This window comes from Lemur catta, chromosome 14 (assembly GCF_020740605.2).
Source record: "Lemur catta isolate mLemCat1 chromosome 14, mLemCat1.pri, whole genome shotgun sequence".
NCBI lineage: Eukaryota > Metazoa > Chordata > Mammalia > Primates > Lemuridae > Lemur > Lemur catta.
In genome coordinates this window covers 10,168,094-10,187,131 of record NC_059141.1, presented here as the reverse complement: position 1 = coordinate 10,187,131, position 19,038 = coordinate 10,168,094, and the positions used below count along the sequence as shown (strand labels likewise).

General features: G+C 35.6%; 1 protein-coding gene across 2 annotated transcripts in view; it reads right to left on the bottom strand.

Moving 5' to 3' along the window:
• CACUL1 (CDK2 associated cullin domain 1) overlaps positions 1-19,038 on the bottom strand; it is a 66,802-nt gene that overhangs the window by 19,210 nt on the left and 28,554 nt on the right. For both annotated transcript variants that reach the window (XR_006739086.1, XM_045567747.1), the window contains exons 4-5: positions 4,956-5,051; positions 1,300-1,402 (exon numbers count right to left, since the gene is read on the bottom strand). Coding sequence is in view for 1 of the 2 variants with exons in the window: in XM_045567747.1 (XP_045423703.1) it covers positions 1,300-1,402; positions 4,956-5,051 (199 nt within the window). In the remaining variant the exon portion in view is untranslated. The remainder of the gene's footprint in view (positions 1-1,299; positions 1,403-4,955; positions 5,052-19,038) is intronic.

The window sequence follows — 19,038 nt, the reverse complement described above, 5'->3', positions numbered from 1 at the left end:
AGCTGACAGAAAACTAGCTTTACCTCCAGTAAGAAGTCACTGTCTTCATTCATGAAACATACTATTAATGAATAATATGGGGCATTTGAGTATCAATTCTTTATTAGCAGAGAGGGTGTTCACTTGGCCTTGTTATTTGGTTTCAAGACATGGCCCCCAAATTCTTTTGAATCCCCCATTGAGAGGAGGGATCCATGTCTTCTCTCCTGGAATCTGGGCTCTGTGACCACCTCCCCGGTAAAATACAGCAAAAGTGACACTGTGCCAGTTTTTGAGTACAGGACTTAAGAAACTGGCAGTTTCCATTTCCCATATCTTTCAATAATCATTCTTGGAGTAAAGAGGACAGAAACCAAAGCTAGCACCACTTACCAGCCATGTGAATGAGCCACAAGGAAAGCCCCAGCCTCCCGGTGAGCCACGTCAGCCAGTGCTGAGCAGAGCAGAGCTAAACTGCCCCACCAAACCCTCCCTAAATCACAAAGCAAAATAAAAGACTATTGTTGTTTTAAGCACTATGTTTTTGGATGATTTTGTTATCCAGCAATAATAAACGGAACACTAGCATTTCCAAGTGTATCTGAAGCCACAAGAAGGAAATTACTGATCAGATTTTAGAAAATCACAGGAACTGAGTGCAGTTGTTTGTTTTGTTGGAGTAAGGGGGTAAATGATAGGAAAACGTATAACTAGAGACAAGACATCAATCCTTAATAGCTGTGTTATTCTAGTTTAAATTCATTTTAACCTCTCTCTGTTTCAGTTTCTCCATCTATAAAATGGAGGTGATGACTGTATCTACCCTCCAGGGTAGTGAGAATTAAGTTAATATTTGTAAAGCATATGGAACAGGTCCTACCACATATAAACTGTGTGTGTGTGTTTAAAAACCTTTTGATGATCATCCACACAGCATAGTTAAACATCTATAGAGCCCCTTGTTCTGAAGCCCAACCCAACAAGGCTAGCAGTCACTTTTTGTATCCCTTACTCTTAAGTATAATGCCTGGTAATTGCTCGATAAGTATGTGATAAACTCAGCATCAGGCCAGACACAAAAGCATGTCCCATGACCTGGCTAAGCTGCTCCTAGCTCACTGGGTGACCTTCAAGTCACATTTTCAATTCCTCGATGTCTCTCCCTACAGAATAGGGTGGGATTCAACACTTCCTGCTATCTGGTTCAGAAGATGCCAACACTGGGGTTTATACGACAGTGTTTAGACTTTAAAAAAAAAAAGAAAAAGAAAAGATAACTGATAGTATTATATCACCCCTCTAAGTTGAACTATTACTTACGCATTAGGCTGTAAATGTGCTTTTCTGCAACATGTTCCGTAAACAGCTTTATAAGGTCATCTTTTAAGTCTCTGTTAAGCTTGGTTTCGATGTAAAACTTATTCTGAAAAAGAAAATAAATTACTTTGCATGTATCAACTGGGGAAACGAATAGTCTAATGAACTTGAAGCACTGAATATTACTAAATATTATTTTAGGAAACAATGAATAAAAGCATCAATTAAAACAAAAAAAACCAACATCGAACAACAAAAGCCCTGCTACTATTAGTTACATGTCTTTCTGGCATGAGTTGAAAGAATGAAAAGATAAACTGCTATGAACCATACATCTCCAAAAGAACAATGAAGATACCCAACATTAACAAGATGAATATACAGACATTATGGAACCATACTGTGCGGCATGCCCTTTAAAAATACATCATCATCTAATGAAAGGTTCACCACTTATCAATGATCTAGGCTGAAAGCAGGCAGTGAACACGTACTGCCTGACTCACCAATGCATATTCAACTTCAATGATTAATCTAATGTTTATGGCATTCCCTAGGGACCACCTTTGTTTGGTTTAGAGGTAGACACTCAAGGCAGCCCACTCGGACTTAGACAAACCTCGGGTTGAGGGAAAAGTTTTCTTACAGTGATCTTATAACCATGAAGAGAACAAGATAAAACAGATGTATGGACAGCAAAGAGATGAAAAAGAACTTGAATCTCCTCTTCTTTTTCAACTTTTATAGCACTTTTCCTAACTATTAGGGTTTTTTTTCTCCCCACATGAATTTTATCACATGCGATTAAGTTAACTGTCTGCCATTTTCATTTCTAAGAATTTCTTTTCCTCTTTGGAAATATCTAGTGAAATTTTATTTTTTAATTAAAATAATAAAAAATTTCAACTATAAAGCTAATTTTATAATGGAGATTTTTAAATCAAAATTTAAAGCAAAAGTTGATTTGGCAGTATACTTTAAAGTCTTTGAAGTAAATTAGCCATCTCTTTGAAACTTTGTAGTTTATACACAAGAATAAAAGGTAATATAATTGTTTAACTCCCAAAGGAAATTTTTCTGCATTTATAGTGTGTTTTTCTCCTGGTATATTGTCCTATTAACGTTTAAGACTCTCATGCACAGCACTGTAACATGCCCTTCCTACTCTTTACTAAGTAACCAGAACTCATTAAATAGAAATAGTCTGAAAACTTCAAAAGTACGTAGAAACTCTCATTTTACCTCTTTAAATAATAGAGGATATTCAACTTTTTCTCAGGTACAATAATGTTAAGTTTCAAAATTCTAAACAAAAATATATGTCTTTATTTGACCTCTGTGTCTTTTAGTAAGAATCTTTTCTGGTAACTGAGGGTCTTAGACACAATTTATTTTCTAGTTTAATGACTGATTTCTTAAAATATTCATATAGACAGACTTATAACAAAGATACTAATTTTAAATAATAAGTAATGTTTTAAAAAAATTCTGTTTCCATGGTTTGTTGGAAAGGACATTTTGCCAATTATAGCCCTAATAGGTTAACATTTCAAGCTATTTTCTTTAAGTAATATACTTTCCCAACAAAACAATACCAAAGTTTGAAGAATTTCTATCTTCTGGACAATAAAAACAATTTACTAGCAAAATTTCACAAATAACTAGAAAGCAAATTCAAGCTCTTAATCTATAAGAAAAATATCTCTGTCCTCACAAATGTGAGAGAAGAAAAACAAGTTTTACTTTACAACCTAAGATGCCTTACTTGAATTTTGCTAGCTGGAAGGATAAGTTTGAAGTTCACTTACTCTTAAATGATACAGACTTCTTAAAAACTCCAAGATCCTACTAAAAAGTTTAAGAAAGTAAAAACGGCACTGCAGAAAAGTGTAAATCACTTTCCTGTCTTAATTTTTTACAAATTAGCTATTCATGTTTTCACTCAAAATCCAAGTCATGATAAGTTAGACCTTTTTTAATTACTAATGCACCTAGCCAACATGCTTATTGGTAAATGCCACTAAAATGGTAGACATGGAAGTTTGAAACCTATTTACCTTCCCTTAATGCCCTTATCCATAAATAGGCCCTGTCTTTCAGCTCCACTTCCATTCACAGTCTCCACTGAAAACTTTAAAACAGCCAGAGTAAGGCGTTTGCTAGAATGGAAATAAAATATTACCTCTATAAGTACAAGATACTTAGACCTAACATACATTCCTGGTGAATAAACCATGAAAGGATTTCACCAAAATGATACAATGGTGGCTACCTCCCAGGTTTCCTGATCCTTTCCAAGAAGTTAATTCTAACTCAGATGAACTTATTTCTAATATCATCAGTAATATTTTTCACTAGTTTCATGATTCATAAAGGAGTTCTGGCATTTAAACCAAAAGAAAAGCCTTATTATCAATTTCTTCTAAGATAACTCTTGGTAAAAGAGAAGGCAAAAACCAGTTTCTTCTGCCTTTTTTTTTTTTTGAGACAGAGTTTTGCTCTGTCACCCTGGATAGAGTACAGTGGGTAGAGTGCAGTGGCATCATCATAGCTCACTGCAACCTCAAACTCCTGGGCTCCAGTGATCCTCCTGCCTCAGCTTCCCAAGTAGCTAGAACTACAGGTGCCTAACACCACGCCTGGCTAATTTTTTTCTATTTTTGGTAGAGATGGGGTCTCACTCTTGCTCAGGCTGGTCTCCAACTCCTGACCTCAAGTGATCCTCCCGCCTCGGCCTCCCAGAGTGCTAGGATTACAGGCGTGAGCCACTGTGCCTGGCCTCTCCTACATTATTTTAACTGGAAAACTCTTATTAACTTTTAAAATTGTTGTCAGTATCCAAGGAATAAATAAGTATAAATAAAAATCATGAAGTACTACATGATCTTTTGGAAAGTGCCTTCTAAATTAAAGGTGGAGCTAAATTTTTTCTGTAAGTAAAGTGCATTTTATGGTGATTAAGTCATTCTTAAGATGGGTATGCACATATAGCAATCTATATGCTATAGAACGTAGGATCCACCTAAGCATTTTATTCCCTAATCTAATAAACAAAGAATTGGGGGTAATAATGGTTTCTAATGGCCCCTCTGTTCAACAAGAGCTAATAACATTAAGATTCTATGACTTTGTATATTTAAAATGGGGAGGAAGCAAATCAATAAAGTCACAGTCTACAAATTATACCCATAAGCATAACTCCAAATATAAGAGATCATCAGGAAAGAAGAAATACTTTATTGTTCTATTTTTTATGGAATGACTTACCTGGCATTTATAATACATCGTATTTTAGATACATGTCTTAACTCTCTACTTTCTGAGGATGAAAAATCTTATGTATCTTCATTTTCCCAGGACCAAGCACAGTGCCTTCACATGGCACAAATAAAATAAATGCTCACTGGGTAATTGCTTATCATTAATTCTTACTTCTCTACTCAGCAATTGTTACTTAAGTAATATTAAAAGAAAAAGGAAAAATAACTAAATAATTCTTCTATGTCAACAACTATCAAACATCACCGAAATAACTTATTTTCCATTTCTAACACAAAATATAGTGAAAGAAAAATAGAACATGCTTAATTCTCTGCATCTACACATGCTTAGACCAATACAACCAGGTATTTTGAAAGGAGGCAACAGCTCTAACTTACCATATATATGAAAAGAGGCACAATGCTCTGCAATGCTCCCATATATTGTCCAAGAGCTATATTAAATCTTTCAATATAGAGATCTGGAGGGCTGGCCTGTGAGAAAGAACATAAATGTGATGATTCTGGGAAACCAGGTAAAAGACCTTCCATCACAATCTGAAATGAAAATAGACTTGGAAGGAATTCAAAATTCATACCGAGATTCACAATAAAGAAAAGGAAGGTGCCTGTAATACCCCAAAGTTTAGTTAAACTTCTATCTTTGTTCCAAAATCTGCTATGTAAAACTGAGGTTTTATTTAGCCATCCGTAAAAACTGTGTAACCTTAACATGTTAATTAAAAGGCTTACTCTCTTCATGAGTAAAAAGGTATATTCAAAATTAAGATGAACAGTACGACTTTTTAAATTATCACTGAAATATGTGGACATTTTTTATGGAAACCAAACTATATTTCAGCCTGGAATGGGATTGGGGGAGGAGAAATTCAAGGAAGTGATATTACCTTAATACAATATTAAGTATATTAATAGTATACTTAATAGGCTAATGAGTTTTTATAATTACCTTAGGCACACTAATATTCTGAGTTCTATGCTAACTTGGTTGTAAACAGCTTCTGTAGCTAATCAATTATAAACATTATTAGGTAGAAAGCATGGACTCAAATGATCCATATACATCTGCAACTCTGGAGAGTAGTAAAAATACAATACATGCCTTGTATTAACTCATTCTTACAAAATACCAAATCATAAAGTCCTCAAAAGAGAGCACTTCCAACTTCATTTTGTGTTATGGACTGAATTCCTATGTTCCTCCAAAATTCATATGTTGAAGCCCTAACCCCCAGTGCTGCTCTGTTTGGAGTAAGAAAGGAATTAAGGCCACATGAAGTCACAAAGTTGGGGCTCTGATCCTATAGGATTAGTATCCTTACAAGAAGAGACACCAGAGTGTACGAGCTCTCTCCCCACTGCCCCACATGGCTCAAAGAAAAGGCCATGTGAGGACTGCAGTGAGAAGGCAGCCATCTACAAGCCAGAAAGAGAGCCCTCGCCAGGAACTGGATCAGCTAGCACCTTGATCTTGGATTTCTCAGCATCTAGCATTGTGAGAAAGAAATTTCTTTGTTTAAGTCACCTGGTCAGTGGTACAGTTGACCCTTAAACACAAGGGTTAGGGGAACCGACCCCACCCCCCACAGCTGAAAATTCGTGTATAACTTTTCATTTCCCAAAACTTAATTACTAATAGCCTACTGTTGACAGGAAGACTTACCAATAATATAAACAGTCAATTAACATATTTTCTATATGTATTATGTACTATATTCTTAAAGTAAGCTAGAGAAAAGAAAATATTAAAGAAAATCATAAAGAAGAGAAAATACAGCTACTATTCATTAAGTGGAGTGTATCATCACAAAGGTTTTTATCCTTAAGTTGAGTAGGGTAAGGAAGAGGAAGAAGAGGAAGGGGAGGAGTTGGTCTTGCTGTGTCAGGTGCAGCAGAGGTAGAAGAAAATCCATGTATAAGTGGATCCATGCAGTTCAAACCCATGTTGTTCAAGGGTCAATTGCATTTTCTTATGGCAGCCTAAGCGAAGACACTGTATTTTACAAAAGGGCATCCATGTATTATTTCATTTTATTCTCTAAAGCTAAATTAATTAGGTATACCATTTTAATACTAAAGAACCACCTAAATGGGTCAGTAATTTGCCTAAGATTAGAGTGTTAGCAAATGACAGATCCAGATCCTCCAACTAAGAACTCATTTCTAGGCCAGAGTGTTGGGGGATGGACAAGGTACAAAACAAGGCAAACAAAATTGATTCTAAACAAGGTCTAATTTGTAGAAGTCTCTATAACCTGACAACCATATCTTATACATAAGGTCTTGCTTTCAAACAAAGATATTAAGAAATGCTACACCAAAAGATTCCCAAATATTAAATTTAAACATGTGAAACTATAAAACCATTCCAGCTATTTTAGAAATGTCTAAATGTTCCATACTATTTTAAAATAAGATTCAATTCATTTTTTTTCAGTTCTACTACTTAGCATATGTGTGGAGAACTATCTTTATTTCTCCTAATTCATGTTCCATTACTGAGTGCTTACAAGCTTGGGACATGCTAGATGCTTTATTTACATTTCTTTTTCTAGTCCTCCTAACTACCTGCAAATTGAATGTTATTTCCATTTTACATATGAGGCAACTGGGCTCAGAAAAAGCCACTTGAGACTATGATTCCACAGCTAATAAGCCCAAGAACTAAGACTCAAATTTTGGTCAATCTGAGTCCTTCTACACCTATTTAAATTCCCTTTTTGGCACCCTGAAACCTTTCTTTTTTAAAGCTCAAACTTCTCAATTTCAAGTACACTGTCTACCTTTCTTGGTTTCACAGCCTGCTCCTTCTCACGTACTGACAACAGAACTACTAGTACTTCTCAAAAGACACCAGTGTGTTAAGGCCTCTTTTGCTGCCCTTTCTACCTGAACATCTCTCTCTGTGCCCCTAATCAGACTCACTCTCGTTAACTTCTAGTCATTCCTCAAGATTTGTGTCACGTCCTCAAAAATGTCTGGGCTACATGGCCCTTCAATGGGGTACCACCGCACTTATGAGCTTCTCCCACTGGCTGTCCTCTGCCACTAACTTCAAGCCCCTGGAGAGCAAGAGGCGTCCTATCTGTTTATCTCTGCTGCTAACCACAGTGCCTAGAACGTAGTAGATATAGATAAATGCATTTTTTTGCAAGGACAGAGTTTTGTTTTAATCTAAAATCCTATTTTATTATTTAACAAGACTGTATGACATTAGGCAATTCCTTTTGCCCTTTAAATTTCAATTTCCATACATCTAAAGTAGGAAAAATACTGTGCTACTTCCTGGATGTGCTGAGAATCAAAGAAAATAATGTGTAAGTGCTTTCAAAAATCTCAGGTATTATACATGTATATGCTACGAAGTAACAGTAAGTAAAACTCCTTTCTAACTACCCATCTGTCTAGTACTTAAAAAAAATCCATTAACGTTTTTAAAAGTATTCTTTGTTACTAAAGAACTAGGGGAAAATGGTTGAACATTGTTGGCAAACTTTTAACTATAACTAATGAACAGAACCACATGTAATATCTTCTTCTAAACTGTTTCAAAGAACTCTGGAAATGATATTTCAGCATTCAAAGAAATAAAATTTAGAAGAATTATATGAAAAAAGAAAATCTTAAAAGCTATTGCATTAAAATAATTTTCCGTTTTCGTAAAAGGACATTTTATCTATCCAAAAGTTAAAAGTATGAACACTGATCAAAAGGCACATTTAATAGTAGACAGAATAAATAAAATTGAATTCCTTAGTTATTCTTTTCAAGAATTCTCGAAGCCTCAAAGGTTAAGAGTATTAAAAGGTACTTTTTGTACTGAATCAAACATCAGAACACTTACTTAGCCTTTTTACTTCTACATTTCATGCAGCAATTATTCAAAACCTTTTAAATGACAGGATGGTAAATCATAACAGTCTTCTAAAATAAACCCAATCTCTTTACAAGGAACCTAGAAATAAATGCCATTTTTAAAAAATCTAGTAAAATTGTTCCTCCTTAAAAGTTAATTTTGGAATACTTTGGGCCCCACTAAGAAAAATGTTACCTATTTGATTTACATTATTTCAACATGATTGGTATTTGGCTTGGATATTATATGAAATTTTTTACCCTTAAAATAAGCAAGCTTCACTTTCTCTCAAACAAAACAAGAAAAAATAAGCTGCCAGAAAAATAATATCCATTATTCCAAACTTGCTCCAACTTTTCATAACAAACCTAGATTCCTTTAATTTTGCAATTTAGCTGGGTGGGAATGTTTTCTTTTTTCTTTCTTTTTTTTTTTTTTTTCACTGATGAGTAATACATTCGCATCTGGTTTAAAATTCAAGTGAGTTCAAATGGGTTTAGAAAAAAGAGTTTACCTTTCATTCCTTCCTCTCTGAACCAATACTTAATTCTTTTATATCCTTCCAGAAGGATTTTACGCCTACACTAGAAAATAAATTTCCTATTTACAGTTCTTTTTATACAAATGATAAGGTATAATCACACAGATCTGCACTTTCCCTAACAATGTACCTTGGAGTCAGTTTTATTCCGTGATTCTCAAACATTTTGGTCTCTGGAACCCCTTACATTCTTAAAAATAACTGAAGATTCCAAAAAGCTTTTGTTTATATGTGGGTTATATCTATGACTATTTATCATAATAGAAATTAAAACTGGGTTTTAAAGATATGTATTCATTCTAAAATGACAATAATAAACCCATTGCATCTTAATATATTTTTACAAAAAATAACTATTTTCCAAAACCAAAAAAAATTTAGTAGGAAAGTATCATTGTTTTTACATTTTTGCAAGTCTCTTTACAGCCTGGCTTACTAGAACAGCTGGATTCTCCTATCTGCTTCTGTATTCAATTGGCTGTGATATGTTGTTTTGGTTGAAGTATTAATATATGAAGAAAAGTTAGCCTCACACAGATATGTAGATGGAAAACGAACGCATACTTGAATGGTCTTTTCAGATAATTGCAGATATTCTTCTCTGAAAATTGGTAAGTGGTAGTTTCTTAAAAGGTTAGTTGCAATATGAAATCTGAAACTATTAATGGATTTTTTGCACTCTATTAGATTAGAGCCCATTGGTCTATCTTCTACTTTAAATGGATCCTTTACACACACATTTTTAACATCATGAATTGGTCATTTGGGAAATATTGATTCACCGAGTTATATGCAATCTTCCCAATGTTGATACATTTCATTACCCAATATCAAAAAAAAATTTATTAGTATCACCACCTATCTCATCAGAAGAATCTGTTTACATACTGGGAAACTACCAAGATCATAGTTGTACGTACAAATTTTCCAAAATTTTAGTTTTCACTTCAAAGTTCAAATTTCTGTCTGGCACCAGGTACTGTTAGTCATTTTCCTTGAAGTGACAGACTTATTTCACTCATTTTTGAGAAAATGTCAAACACTGAAGTCTAAATAACCACAGTTTGTCAGTCATTCTTTCAACTAAAAATAGTGTTCTACTGAGGTGAGGCTGGTTTAGCTCAAAATTCATACAACCACACGTGCTTTTTCTCAAAACAACCGCTGTACTTTGTTTGCAGCTTCCCATTCCTTCACACAAAATAGTTTTAAAAGTATACTCAAAGTCGCAATTTAATAACATTAAAAATAATTTTCACTGCTTCATCTAGGATAGTCTTAAGTAAAACTGGCTTGTTTAAAAAAAAAAAAAAAAAAACCTACTGCAAGCATGTGGAAGTGAAGATTCATGCCAAGGCACCAACAGTTTTACCCACCATTGCTTTTGCAGTACCAGAGCAAATGTTACCGTAGTGAAAAGGGCAAATAACATCTTAATAATATTTTTGGAAAGTTTTGGTTTTATAGATCCCTGAAAGAGTTTTCGGAACCCTCAGAGGTCCTAGAAACATACACAATTTAAGATCTATTCTTGTAAATACAATGCTTGAGTATACTATTTAATCAGATCCCATGTTGATAGCTTGTTGCTAATCTTTTGTTACCACAGACCATGTTGCAATGAATAACATACAGATATTTTGTAGGCAGTAATTTCAAAGAAAAATTTTAAAAACATAGAACTAAATGATAATCTTATGTATCATATAAAAAGAAAATAATTTTAGTGTCTAGTTTTAAATAGACAATCTGCTAAATAGTAATACTACTGAAAATACAGACACACAGGCCAGAAGCAGCGGCTCACACCTGTAATCCCAGCACTTAGGAGGCCCAGACCGGAGGATCACTCAAGGCCAGGAGTTCGAAACCAGCCTGGGCAACAAAGTAAGACCCCATCTCTACAAAAAACTTAAAAATTAGCCCGGCATGGTGGTACACACCTGTAGTACCAGCTACTCATGAGGCTGAGGCGGCAGGATCACTTGAGCCCGAGAGTTCAAGGCTGCAGTGAGCTATAATCGCGCCACTGCACTCCAGCCTGGGTGACAGACTGAGACGCTGTCTCTTTTCTTTTTTTGAGACAGAGTGTCGCTTTGTTGCCCTGGCTAGAGTGAGTGCCATGGCATCAGCCTAGCTCACAGCAACCTCAAACTCCTGGGCTTAAGCGATCCTACTGCCTCAGCCTCTCGAGTAGCTGGGACTACAGGCATGCGCCACCATGCCCAGCTAATTTTTTCTATATATATTTTTAGTTGGCCAGATAATTTCTTTCTATTTTTAGTAGAGATGGGGTCTCGCTCTTGCTCAGGCTGGTCTTGAACTCCTGACCTCGAGCGATCCACCCGCCTCGGCCTCCCAGAGTGCTAGGATTACAGGTGTGAACCACCGTGCCCGGCCGACACTGTCTCTTAAAAAGGAAAATAAAATACTCACACACACATACACACACACATATATGGTCCTAGTAAGTAAAGTGTGAGAAATGCCTCAGAGCAGGAGAAGAGAGGAGAGATTTGATATACATACTATACCATCACAGAAGGGAAGGGGAAAGCAAGCTTGTCATCTTTAATTTTCAAAGCTAAACAAGGAAGTTTGGTTGGTCAGTCACCCTAGTTAGACTTACATTAATTTTAGAAGAGGATGATTTTTTAAATAATTTTACTAGGCAATAGACTTAAATATACTCTGATCTAGGTCAGTACTGCCCAGTGAAACTTTCTGTGATGATAGAAATGTTCTACATCTGCACTAATATGATAGCCACTAGCCACATGTGGCCACTGAGGACTTAAAATGTGTTTAAGGAAACTAAGGAACTGAATTTTTTGTTTCATTTTAATTCCTTTTAATTGTAATAGTTACATGTGGCTGATTTGACAATGCAGATGTAAAATACAAGCAACATATTTATATCCCACATTTTATATTTATATCCTTCCTCCTCTACTTACCCTCATCCCACCTCATAGAGATGATAACACGAAAATAATTAAGAATATGTGCTTTTATCTACATAAAAGCATTCTGATTGTCTTCAAATAAATAAATGACTTTTGCATGTTAAAATGAAATAGGGAGAAAGAAGGGATGGGAGAGAAGGATCTAAAAAACATAACAAAGCCGCTAACATATTTTTAGAAGTAATACATGTTCACTGAAATTTTTTAAAAATTTAAAATGCAACTGTAGAAAAATAACCACTACCAACACTGGTAAATAACTACTATTAACATTTTTGTACCTTTTCTTCTGTGTGTATGTATCTGTTCTTAAACAAATGTAGATTATTTTGTAACCTGCTTCTATCACTTAGCTATACATCAACATCTCTCCCAGGTCAAATTTCTTTCCACAACTGAATTCTAACAACTGTCTGGACATGTTACTGTCCATGTCCATCATCACTGGATACTTAGGCTGTGCTCTGCGGTTTACATTATCCAGGTTTGTGTGGATGCTTGTAATCCAGATGAGCACTCTGGTGGTACAGATGTGTTGAGTGGCTTTAGCAGCAACACAATCTTAAACATAAGATACATTGCACTCCCCGGCTTAAGGAGAGAGAGACCAAGTTCAGGAATAACGGTACATTTTCCATAAGCTAGAGGACCCCAAAGAATGCTACTCTCCAAATCATCTTGAAGAGATTGGTAATGATACAGATTCCTTTGCCACACTCCAAAGTTTTGACTGAGAACCTACCCAGAGTTGTGTATTTTTAATGAGAACTTACAGGGATTCTGTAAACAGCTGGCCCAGCAGCTGTTAAGCATTTAGAAGCCTCTACCTTAGGCCTCCTCAAAGGATTGAGAGGCCTGTAGGCCTTCCCTACAGGAAGGAGGTCTGGAGGATTCAAGAGAAAGCTGAGCAGCAATCACCCATGCAACACATGGCATTTACTGTGTGACAAGAGACAATTTAGCTGCAAACTCTACTGAAATTAGTGAAAGTATGACACACTAACATTTTAACAGTAGCAGTAAAATATAGGTGAATTTTTCTTTTAAAATTTAACAGCTTCTTGACTAGTATCAAATTCAGTGATTACACAGTTATTAAAACGTAACTGTGAAATTCCACCTCAGCTGAGAATGCAGAAAGCTGTGAGAGAACACCACTCCCACCCTTATGATAAGAAAAAGCTGATTAACCAAAATGATCCTGATGTTTTTTAGCTCATCAGACACCTAAGGTTTCTTTACCTTCCATTTGCAATGTCCAACCAGGTGAAATGAATTCCAAAGAATAACAAGCTCCTCTAAGGAAAAAAAGGATACATGAAACTCTTCTCCATTGGTGATGACAGTCATCAAAGCAGGAAACAAAACAAGAGAAGTTGTAATGAATCATTAAAGGCCAAGTGTGAATTAGCAGAATAGAATTCCTGGGAGCTTCAACACAAAGACATTCCATACCTATTATCCAACTTTTTTCAATGAGCTTCCACTGGGTCATTAAGAAAAGGTCTGAGGGCAGTGAAAGAGAACTGAGAGGGCCACGGTCTCCTGGCACAGATGTGCCAGGCTTGGCCAGGTTTGGGAATACCTTAAAAAGCCCACAAACACTTCATACAGGTCCTACACAAGCAAGAAGGTGGAGATTTAGCTGCCAATGGAAGACATGAACAAAAACTCTCTGTGCCTTGGAACCGCAAAGCCATTTGCTGAAAGGAAGGGGTAACAAACCCACCAGCACCTTGGTGACCCTTCTTTAACCTGAGGCAAAAACTGTCTGCCAATGGAAGATGGGCAGGTAATCATCCAGCCCTCCTATGACAGGCAAAGTTCAGCTACCATTTTCAGCATGGTATAAAATCCACTCATGCCCAGGTTTCTACACTATTACAAAGCAAAAATATACTGCTGCTGATGGAAGTGCAGGAAACCTGCTCACTCCCAAGGACCCCCAAAGATACAAGACAAAATTTGGTTGCCCCAGGATGGGATAGGGGGAACCCACCTATGCTCAAGACCAGGGATCAACAAACTAAAACCTGCAGACCAAATCTGGTCCACCACCTATTTTTACAAATACAGTTTTATGGGAACACAGCAATGTTCATTCATTTATATAATGTCTATGGCTGCAACAGCAGAGTTGAGTATAGAAATCAGACAAAGACCATAAGGCCTGTGAAGATATTTACTATTTAACCCCTAAGAGAAAAAGTTTACCAATCCCTGTTCTAGACCCTCAGCTGAGGAGATGCAAAGGCTATCTGCAACTAGGGTGAGAAGGAGGAGGATGGGAACACTGAGAACGCCCCACTCCCAAGGTTCAGGGGCACAGGGACTACCAGGGACTAAACAGACAACTATACCTGGCATTACATTCTCATTCCATTCCCATTCTTGCTGTGCAGATATTATTTTCCACAGCAGAATAATGTCCAAAAAACAGTAAGTTATATACAAGGTAAATGATCTTCAGGAGCTATTATGAGCTATAATACACATACTAAACATTCCTAATATAAATTTTAAGAATACTTTTCAATTAAAAGCTACAATAAAGAAGTCCAACTGAGTCTAACAAGATAGTAGACATTTCTCTTTTCACTTAGATCTCTTACCTCTCAAAGTTAACTGCTATTATTACTACTATTGCCATATGGAAAATTGTTCTTGATTATTTCTAAAATAAGACTTTTCTCATTTTCCAAATACTATTTCAGCTTGAATAATAAAGTGAAGTCTGGACTCTGTGATTCCTCTAGTTTATCTACACAACCATGAGATAATCTGGGTTCTAACATTGAGCAGTTATAAAAGGTTCAAAGATTACTTAATGGAGAAAATATCCAAAGAAGCCAGACAGGCCAGGATGACTTCTCACTTTCCTCTGTACCTCATTTCATAACACTTAGCAAACACTACTTATAGCTATTTGCTTAATTTTTTTTTTAAGGAAACCTTTTCCCTTATCTTCTCCAACTTAAGTACACTCTCTATCTCAAAACAAAGACTGTATGTTTAAAAGAATACAATTCATAATTGTATTTAATACTCTGTACACTGTGGTAACAAACAAATGCAAGTAACTGTCCATTATTTAAGTGATTTTACTTTCCTCATTTTCTGAATTCAAGATGCTGTTTTAACTGTAACAAGTAGATACTTCTAGGAATATCAGCTGTAAACCAAGCACATGCTTTTTATTAACTTATAATAAGTACTTTAACTGGATCTGTATTTGGGGCCTGGCATTATATTAAGCTCTATGAGGGCACAGGAAAAAGCAAACAGTCCCTGCTTTTAAAGGATAATAGTAAACTTATTAGAATTATAGTCTCAATGATAGCTTATGGAATGACTGACGGTTACGGTGTCTCACTGGCAAATTCTCTGAAATAATAACTTTGCTATAACAACTGCTTTAAGTTCTAGCTTAGAGTAAAAAATAAATCTCCAAATAATTCATTTTGAAAATTTTTCAGTAAAATGCACGTGAGGAGCTATTTACAAGTTTTAAATGATATTTATCTTACTTGAAATCCATGAAGAAAGCATATCAAGCAATTTTCTTATTATCTAAAATTTTCTTCACTCTAGCAAGGAGTAAATAGTGTATTTGGGGGAGGAAAGTTTTCTTGGAACACACTCTGCAGTTCAACAGATACAGAAATTAAAGCCTCTCAAAAATATATAAAATTTCAAATGACCACATACAACTAGTTGAGTTATGCTGCCACCCACTGGACAAAAAACAAATAGCAAAGCAATCTTTGTTCTGATTTTAAACGCCAAAGGACTCTTGTTCACTTTATTGGCAGTTTGGCAGTAAAGCTTTTACATGCAGTCTGGTGTCTGTGTAGAGTGAATCAAAGTTAAGTACTGTTGACTGATTATGGTTTAGTTTCTATGAATCTCCATTATTAATTGGATTTAGAGTCAAATTATATATTTAGCTTAAAACCAAGATATATTTAGCTTAAAGACATCAAAATTACTCTAATTTTATTAAAATGAATGGTTAAATATAATTAACTTCCATTTAATTAAGATAGTTGACAAATACTCATTTAAACTATTATAAATTCAGCCCTATTGAGAATAAAAATTGGAACATTTTCCTCCTTCCCCTTCTTTGTCTTTATGGCCTCTCCTCCTCAAGGCCCTCAACTCAGGTTAGTATTATTGGTGCCATTCCTCCCACTTTAAGTTATTGTCCTGATCTGGGAACCAAATCTGTTTAAACATTGTTTACTAGGGCTAACGTACAGTGTACGGTCCAAACCACTGACAAAACTGTTGGGAGGAACATTCGTGGTTAATGGGTTACTGAGTATAAAGCTACTACATCAAAATGTCAGAGTATTTTTATTTGGTGAAATTGAAAACATACTCTCAATTTGACAAAGTACATTAATATAAACAATAAATTGATCAACATTACTTGGGAAGAAAACGCTTCACAATTATTCCAATGGATTTTGGATTCTGATAGACACACACACAAAAATCAAAATATGGAAGTCTCATTTAAGACAGTTTTAAGAGTAAAGGATTATATATCCGTTACAGTAGCACCCCCCCATTCCAGTTTCCTTTTCTGAGGTTTCAGTTACCCACAGTTGACTGCAGTCCAAAAATATTAAATAGAAAATTCCAAAAATAAACAATTCATAAGTTTTAAACTCTGTGCCATTCTGAATGGCGTGATGAAATCTCACACCATCCAGCTCCATCCTGCCTGGGACATGAATCATCCCTTTGTCCAGCGTACCCACACTGTCCACGCTACCTGCCCGTTAGTCACTTAGTAGCCATCTCAGTTATCAGATGGATTGTCCCAATATCGCATGCTTAGGTTAAAGAAACCCTTATTTTATTTAACAATGGCGCCAAAGTGCCAAGGGGTGATACTGACAATACGGATATGCCAAAGAGAAGCCATCTTTTAAATGAAAAGGTAAATGTTCTCCACTTAGTAAGGAAAGAAAAGAAATTGTATGCTGAGGTTGCCAGGACCTACAATAAGAACGAATCTTCTAACTGTGAAATTGTGAGGAAGGAAAAAGAAATCCAAGCTAGTTTTGCTGTGGCACCTCAAACTGCAAAAGTTACAGCCATAGTGCATGATAAGGGCTTAGTTAAGATGAAAAAGGTATTAAAGACATGAACAGAAATGTGTTGATGGCAATCAGGTTCATTACTATTTGTGGTTTCCAGTGTCCTCCGGGGGTCATGAACTATTCCTCCAACAGATACAGAGGGGGAACTATTGTAAAGTCAATTATCCAAATTGCAGTGGTGCAAAACAGAATATTCTAAATGTTGTCAATTTAAATATTTATTGTATCAGTCAAACAAAAAGTAATGGGTACTTTGGTTTCTTTTTGGAGTGACTAAAATGTTCTGAAATTAGTGGTGATGGTTGCGAAACTTTGTGATTATACTAAAAAATCACTGAATTGTACATTTTAAAAGGGTGTTAGAGTATGTGAATTATATTTCAATAAAATATGAATTTTTTAAATGGATTAAAAATCAGAAAAAAATATACAGCAAATCTTTCTTTCTCATTCATGTTAAATGCCTATCTTGAGGGCCTGTTCCATGTTATCCTTACTTGGACCCCAGGGTTAAGTGAGCCTCTACCATCTAGAACATTGTGGCAGGGAAAGGGAAACAGGAAAATTGCAGAACCAATCTTAAAGGATTCAGCTCTTTGGGTACACACTTCACCATACACAACTTCATTTTCACTCACAATTCATAGGCCAAACCAAGTCACCTGACCAAGTCTAACTTTAATGGGACACAGAAGTACAATCCTACCATGTATCCAAAAGGAAGAGAACTGAAAACATCTAGTCAATAGTACTGTGACTAGCACATTTATTTAATGGCTACTTAATTCAAGACTACAATAGGCTAAAAGAAACATAGTTTAGTAAATTAAGATCCTTTTCTTAGAAGCTCACAATGTTGCAAAGGGGAAATCCTGACTGGTAATTAAATATATATCAAAGTGCTAAACTAAAGATTATAGTAGCAACATAAATAAAGTACTACAAAAGCAAAGAAGAGAACTTGATTAAGCCTTCCAGGAATAGTGAAATTAAAAGCTGAGCAAAACCTAACAGACAAAAAGAAGCCTCCCCCTTGCAGAAAGAGAGGGAGCAAAGTAGTGGCAAAAGAAATCAAAAGAGAAAAGACAGAAAGATGAAAAGACACAGACGCCTTAAATTTAAAAAGCAAAATATTATTGCACTATCTTACTAAGTTCAGAGTGTGAAGAGCCTTTAAATCCCTGTTAAGGAGTATGATTTTTGCTCTTTAGGTAAATGGAGAGTCAAGAGGTTACGAAAAGAGGTGACGTAGTAGGTCTGAGAACGATAAACAAAACGGATTTGGGGAAGATACAGGGCCATGATACAAACTAGGTATCTTTTTCTATTGTCAAGTACCAACGAGGACTCAAACTAGGGAGGTGGAGAGGATAAATTTGAGACATTTCACAAGGGGGAAAATTAGAACTCATTTTATTCCCCTATCCTATCACCCATCAAATTCTAGTATATTAAAAGTATCATTATATCTTTCACCTAAAAGGTGCTAAAGAAGAACACATATTTTAATTGCTCCATACCCTTAGCATCTAGCACACTGCCTTGCACATGGACACAAAAAGTTTGTTGAATTGAACATTCTAAAACCACTATCATTCTCCTTCCCTACCTCAAGTCCCCTCTAATAAAATCCTAACATTTCTATTGAAACTAAAATGATCTTTGAATCTTCTCACTCTACCTCTCTTACAAATATGGAAGTTACTAATTTGGTAACTTACTAAGTCTTATACTGTTTCTTTGACCTCCACAATGCATCCCCCGACACTTATTCCTCCCTTTTCCTCACCAAGTATGAAATTTCTTATTCATGACTCCTAGGGGCCAGATATGTACCATAATTCACAACGTTTCAAATTTAGAAAGTATTATGATACATATACCATATACTATGCAAAATACCCAGTAGGAACTGAGACAACACAGCGATCTTTCTGGCAGAAAATGAAAGAATGTTCCCATTCAAGTTCTTCACGTGAGTTTA